The sequence below is a fragment of the Panicum virgatum genome, chromosome 3K, assembly GCF_016808335.1.
Source record: "Panicum virgatum strain AP13 chromosome 3K, P.virgatum_v5, whole genome shotgun sequence".
NCBI lineage: Eukaryota > Viridiplantae > Streptophyta > Magnoliopsida > Poales > Poaceae > Panicum > Panicum virgatum.
The window spans coordinates 48,065,634-48,071,636 of record NC_053138.1 but is presented as its reverse complement, the minus strand read 5'-3'; the positions used below and the strand labels follow the sequence as shown (position 1 = coordinate 48,071,636).

The following is a 6,003-nucleotide window of genomic DNA, read 5'->3' as shown; positions in this document are numbered from 1 at the left end:
GTATGAGAGCCAACCTATTTAAGCTTATAGAAGAATCTCTTTGCTTCAGACTATGACATGATAGGTAAGGTATGAGTCAAAGTGATTTTCTTATCAACAACCTGATTTGTCCTACTTTGCTCGGGATGAGCAAAGGACAGCTTGGGGGATCTTGTTGACGCTCACTAACGATCATTTTCAGGCATCAACTTGATCAGAAAATCATGAGAGTTTGCATTTCTTACACGCATCCTGATCTAATAAAGTCCCTAAACCACACTTTACCTTTTAGAAAATTCAAGTTGTATTTTGGAGCTAATATGCAGGTTGCAAGCACACTTTGGCCTGATATAAAATCACAGAAAATATCAGTGCGACGATTCAGGCTCAGATGGACCAAGTGTAGCCCAAGAACCAACCCAAATAAAGTTAAGACAGGACAACCCCAACGTGGATCAGACAAACAGGCTCAGAACAGCCTGCCAGAAGAAGTTGGGGGCGGTTGGTGGCCTAGGCAGGCTGACCGACCTACCAGGTTGGCCGACCTAGCCCGTGGGCCCCACCGCCTCAACCAAGGCACGTGGCGCCTCCCCATTGGTCCTTTAGGTCGGTTGCAGAGGTTCTCACCCGTGCCTCCCTGCTATAAATACACGGGGGGGGGGGGGGGGGGGTAGAGAATGATTACACACACACCACACCTCACTCACCTCTTGCTTAGTCTTTAGGCTTAGTGGAGTTTAGGTGAAGTTTAGGAGTCGTCGAGTCGCCAGAGTTGCTCGAGAGTCTAGTATGGGTTCATCTCTAAATCTCTCTTGTAATATTCGGTTGTTTGTAATAGAATTGGACTATGGTTACCGATATCTGCTTGAAGTATGTTATGAGTTATCAGATATATGCTTCTTGATATGGTTGCATTATTATTCAATGCTTGCATTGCATGATCGACCTGTGTTGGAGATGGTTAGTCTTTTGTTCTTAGAACTCTATCAACTACTCCAGTATTCGTATGATTGCTCTAGTGTGATGTCTGTCCATCCGGAGGGTGGGGGCTCCGCGCGGCACGCTAGAGTATCCCTTACTAGTGTAGACATGGTGTCTAGATTAGCTAAGAGTTGCTGGATGTTAACTATACCCATGGTTTGTAGAGGTAGCCGGCAGGTGGTGACAGCCCTGTCCGAGCCCGAGTAATCCTCCATGTTCGATATGGGGGTAGGCGGTACATAAAGTCGCCGGGGTGTACGGGCTCCTCCCGTTGCTTTGGTAGCGATCTCCCTGTTGTGTAGTTTAATGTCTGACGAGCTAACCAATGAGAAAGTATAGATATAGCTAGCCTAGCACAGTTGACTCGAGCTCTGACTTCTGCCTTGCTCCCGGCCTAGAGCATCTTTTACCTTTCTTTTATTTATTTATCCAAGAGGGTAGTTTGTGTGTGTGTCACACTACCTCCTACCATGTTATGTATCTTACCCCTATTTATGCATGAGAGTATCCAATCTAGATCAAGTTCATCAACTAGTTTACATCTCTTCACTCACCGCCTTCTCTGCGGAAATATAAATGACACCCCGGTATACTCCCAGGTAAAATGCTACAGCGGTATTCCGTGAGCTTGCGGATTTATTCATGGTTCATGAAATACTGCCACCCCAATTGGCGTCTGCGGGCGTCATCGCTATTTCCCGGTGGTGACGTTGGTAGGCGCCAACAGTGGCGTGTTCACCGAAGGTCTCCCAAGGTGGCGGAGGGTTGAAGGGGCTGGGATTGAACAAGTCCCTTAGGACGCCGATTGCCTAGGTGTCGCCTGGGTCGAAGGGGCTGGATTGAAGACGTCCTCCACCTCTGGCGCTGGATCCGGAGCAGGAGCAGGGGCCGGCGTAGGAGGCGATGGAGGACGAATGCGACGGCGATGAGGGGAGGAAGGGGAGGAAGACGGCGACGGTGATGGCGACGATGACGACGACGAGTCCACCGCTTGAACGAAACGGTGGCGTGCGGCGGCGGCTGCACGAGAGCGGTTGTGTGATGTGAGGCGATGGCAACCGTGGCGAGTGGAGAAGAAGAAGAGGCCGGGAGGCAGTATTTATAGCGAGAGGCCGGAATGCGAAAGGGCCAGCGGAATTCGAACGGGCATGCAGTTGCGGAGAGGGCAACGGGGCAACGGTTGCGATTCCCGAGAGAGAAAGATAGGTGACGGGTGATATTTGGGGCCTGTCACTTGTAATCATTTTAAGGTGATGTGAGCTCTTTATCATAAGTGATGGACCACTATGACGTCTGTTACCTACGAATGTTGCCCGTCACCTGTAACCATTTTAAGGTGACGTGAGCTCTTTATCATAAGTGACGGTCTACAACGACGTTCGTCACCTCGAAATGTTGCCCGTCATAGTTGATGTTCAACTAGTATTTCCCCTCGATCAGCCGCCGCTCGGGTAGCCAGCTGCCGCTCGTTGCGGCGCAGAGGCGGCGGGAGGCAGCGATTTTGGGCGGCAACGCATTTGGGCGATTTGGGGGTCGTGCAAGATTAGTGCTCTAAATTATCCCGCTTTATCTCCCCATTCCCTCCTCCGCGATCACCTCCTCCTCGATGTTCAATTAACTATTAAAAAATCTTGTGTTTTGCGGATGTAGATGGAGGATAGAAGTTGAATGAGCCTTTCTAGCCATTGTTGTCCGCAGTACTTGAGGGGGTTGAAGTCTTTCATATAGATTGCAAGGGCCGACATGGAAGCGAGGTCTGAAACAACAATGTATTGTGCGTGCCTCGATTGCGGAAATTATAAGAAATACTCCGATTTTGAAGTGGTTTATGCGCATTTGATCATTCGTGGATTTGTACCAAATTACACTTGTTGGAATAAGCATAGAGAGGAAGGGTATAACGAAAGGGGGGAATGGGTCGCCGATACCCAAGAAGGGTGTAGGGATGTTGATCAAGATGGGCAAGGCAACTATGATCAAGAAAGGTGCAGGGATGACATCAATGAGGAGTGCATTTTGGAGTTCAGTGAACACCAGTTTGATGCCTTGGTCGACAATGTTGAGGAGATGATCCATGATGTCAGGGGAGAACATGAGATGACTGAAGCTGAGCTGCGTAAATATAAGCAATTTGTTGAAGATTCCAAAAAACCTCTTTATCCCCATTGTGAGAAGTACTCGAGGGTAACCGGGGATCTGAAGCTTCTGCAACTAAAGGCTGCTCATGGTTGGATAGACAAGAGTTTCAAAGCATTGCTTCTTCTTCGGAAGGATATGCTGCCAGAGGGGAACTTGCTACCGGATACTGTGTACAAGGCCAAGCAGATTGTGTATCCCATGGGATTGAAAATTGAAAAAATTCATGCATAATGGAATAATTGTGTCCTGTTTCGTGGAGAGAATGAAGATCTGGACAATTGCCCTAAATGTGGAATATCGAGGTACAAGTGTCGAAAGGATGGTGGTGATGATGGAGAGGACAGCATGGATGAGAGGAAGAAGGAAACTCCTAGGAAAGTTGCATGGTACTTTCCTCTGGTTTTCAGACTGTAGCGGATGTTTGCAAACAAGGAGGCGAAGTTATTGTGTTGGCATGAGGAGGGAAGTAATAAAGACGGAATGCTATGTCACCCTGCAGATTGTGCTCAATGGCAACATTTTGATAACACCTATGGCTGGTTCGGTGATGATCCTAGGAATATCAGGTTTGCTCTGAGCACAGATGGAATGAATCTATATGGAAACATGAGTATATCACATAGAACGTGGCCTGTTCTATTGTCAATCATGAATCTTCCCCCATGGCTTTGCAATAAACTCAAGTATATCATGCTGTCAACATTAGTCTCCGGACCGAAACAACCCGGTGATAGAATTGATGTGTTCCTCCAGCCCCTCGTCAAAGATCTTCAGCTCCTTTGGGAAGGTGTGGAGGTTAGGGATGTTGTTGTCAATAAGCACTTCACTTTGCATGCTATGCTGATGACCACCATCAGCGACAATCCAGCTCATCGTAATTTGTTCAGGCAGAGCAAAAGGAAGGGTCAAGTTTGCTCCCGCTGTTTGTCAGAGACATGTTCCTTGCGGCTGAAGAACTCGAACAAATTTGCATATATGGGCCATAGACGATGGCTTCCGAAGAATCACCCGTACCGAAGCATGGACAAACAATTTAATGGTACAAGGGAGACACGAAATCCTCCACCACATTTCTCAGGTAAGGATGTGTACAGGCAGGTTAAGGATGTCAGTATCGTTCTCGGCAAACAGAAATGTGAAGTTGATCAAGGAGGTGATGATGATTGTCATGATGAAGGGATCTGAAATAAGAAATCCATACTATGGAAGTTAGGGTATTGGCACATCTTAGCAGTCCGACATTCAATTCATACCATGCATTTAAAGAAAAACATTTGTAAGAGCCTTGTTGGCACAATCATGAACACAAAGGGTAAAGGAAAGGACCATGAGAATGCCAGAGCTGATCTTGAAGAGATGGGCATTCGTCCTGAGCTTTATGCCGAAGAAGCAGAAAATGAAAAAGACCTTCCTGTAGCCGCTACCACAATGTCCAGAAAGGAGAAGAAAGAATTATGCCAATTCTTGCATATTGTAAAATTTCCCTCAGGATACAGTTCCAACTTTGCCAGGCTAGTCAGCATGAAAGAACTAAAGTTGAATTTCGCCATGATGAAGTCTCATGACTGTCACGTGCTTATGACGCCAGTACTGCCTGTAGCAATCAGTAATGTGCTCCCTATGAAGGTTTGTGAGACAGTCATGAGCTTCTGCTTCTTCTCTAATGCCATAGAGCAAAAGGTCATTGATGATGAGTTGCTGATAGCTCTAGACAGATGGTTACATGAGACACTTTGTCTGATGGATGCCTTCTTCCCTCTGACATTTTTTGATATTATGGTTCACCTCACGATTCACCTTGTACAGGAGATGCACTACCTTGGCCCCTCTTACCTCCACCAGATGTTTCCTTATGAGAGATACATGGGTATCCTGAAGTCATTCGTAAATAATCAGAAATATCCGAAGGGAAACATCATCAGCCGATACGGGACCGAGGAGGCTGTTGAGTGGTCGATGACTTATTTGGATCCAGATAACCCAATTGGAGTGCCTCATTCAAGACACGAAGGAAGGTTGGATGGGGTTGGGACTCTGGGCAAGAAGTCTATAGATCCAGAATGGAAAATGTACGATCAAGCACATTTTCTTGTCCTAGAACACATGGAGGTGGTGGAGCCATATGTACTCAAGCACAAACAGTTTATTGTGCAGCAAAATCCTGGGAGAGGTGAAGGTTGGGTTGCCAAAAAGCACATGAAAAAGTTCAACAATTGGTTCAAAGACCATGTGGCAGCAAGCAATGTACCGAATGATGACATTAAGAAACTAGCTACAGGCTCCATATTCACTGTGATGACATATCAGGCCTATGATATCAATGGATACACATTTTACACAGTAGAGCAGGACAAGAAGAGCATATACCAGAACAGTGGGGTCTGCATTGATACTTATGATAACAACATGCAAAAGGCCCCATACTGTGGTCAAATAGAGGAGATATGGGAGCTCAACTACCTGGAATTCAAGGTTGCCCTATTCAAATGTCGATGGGTTCAAGGGTCACAGGGAGTGACATGTGACAAGAATGGATTGGTTAGCGTTGATCTTCGCAATGTTGGGTACAAAATAGAACCCTTTGTTTTGGCAAAAGATGTGCTGCAAGTGTTTTATGTGCCCGATACAGTTAGGACGACACGGCATATTGTCTGGCAAAAGAAGGATCGTTGGAGTGCATAATACTGTGGATGAGGAGTTTAATCAATTTGATGAAATCCCTCCTTTTGCAACTTGTGAGCTCTCCCGCCTAAATGCCAATGACAAGACCCCGTACCTGCAGATAGACCATAACGAAAAAATCCGTGTGAGGTCAAATTCAGGCCGTGGACGTGGACGTAAAGAAACCTAGTGTAACATGGTCAAATTCTGAATTTTGATGTCCCAAATAATTATAGTGTAATG

General features: G+C 46.3%; 1 protein-coding gene across 1 annotated transcript; it reads left to right on the top strand.

The window, feature by feature from the left end:
- The first annotated feature begins 2,703 nt into the window (after positions 1-2,703).
- Positions 2,704-4,284, top strand: LOC120700979. The gene is made up of 3 exons (XM_039985159.1): positions 2,704-3,290; positions 3,402-3,485; positions 3,657-4,284. The coding sequence occupies exons 1-3, from the start codon at positions 2,704-2,706 to the stop codon at positions 4,282-4,284; spliced, it is 1,299 nt and encodes a 432-aa protein (XP_039841093.1).
- Positions 4,285-6,003: the final 1,719 nt, after the last annotated feature.

What these genes read in the sequence shown, in the direction of transcription:
- LOC120700979 (XM_039985159.1), top strand. Translation starts at nt 2,704, where the DNA reads ATGGAAGCGAGGTCTGAAACAACAATGTATTGTGCGTGCCTCGATTGC. An exon ending in TACAAGGCCAAGCAGATTGT is followed by an intron (nt 3,291 to 3,401) that starts GTATCCCATGGG and finishes TGGAATATCGAG; the next exon opens with GTACAAGTGTCGAAAGGATG. An exon ending in ACTCCTAGGAAAGTTGCATG is followed by an intron (nt 3,486 to 3,656) that starts GTACTTTCCTCT and finishes TGATGATCCTAG; the next exon opens with GAATATCAGGTTTGCTCTGA.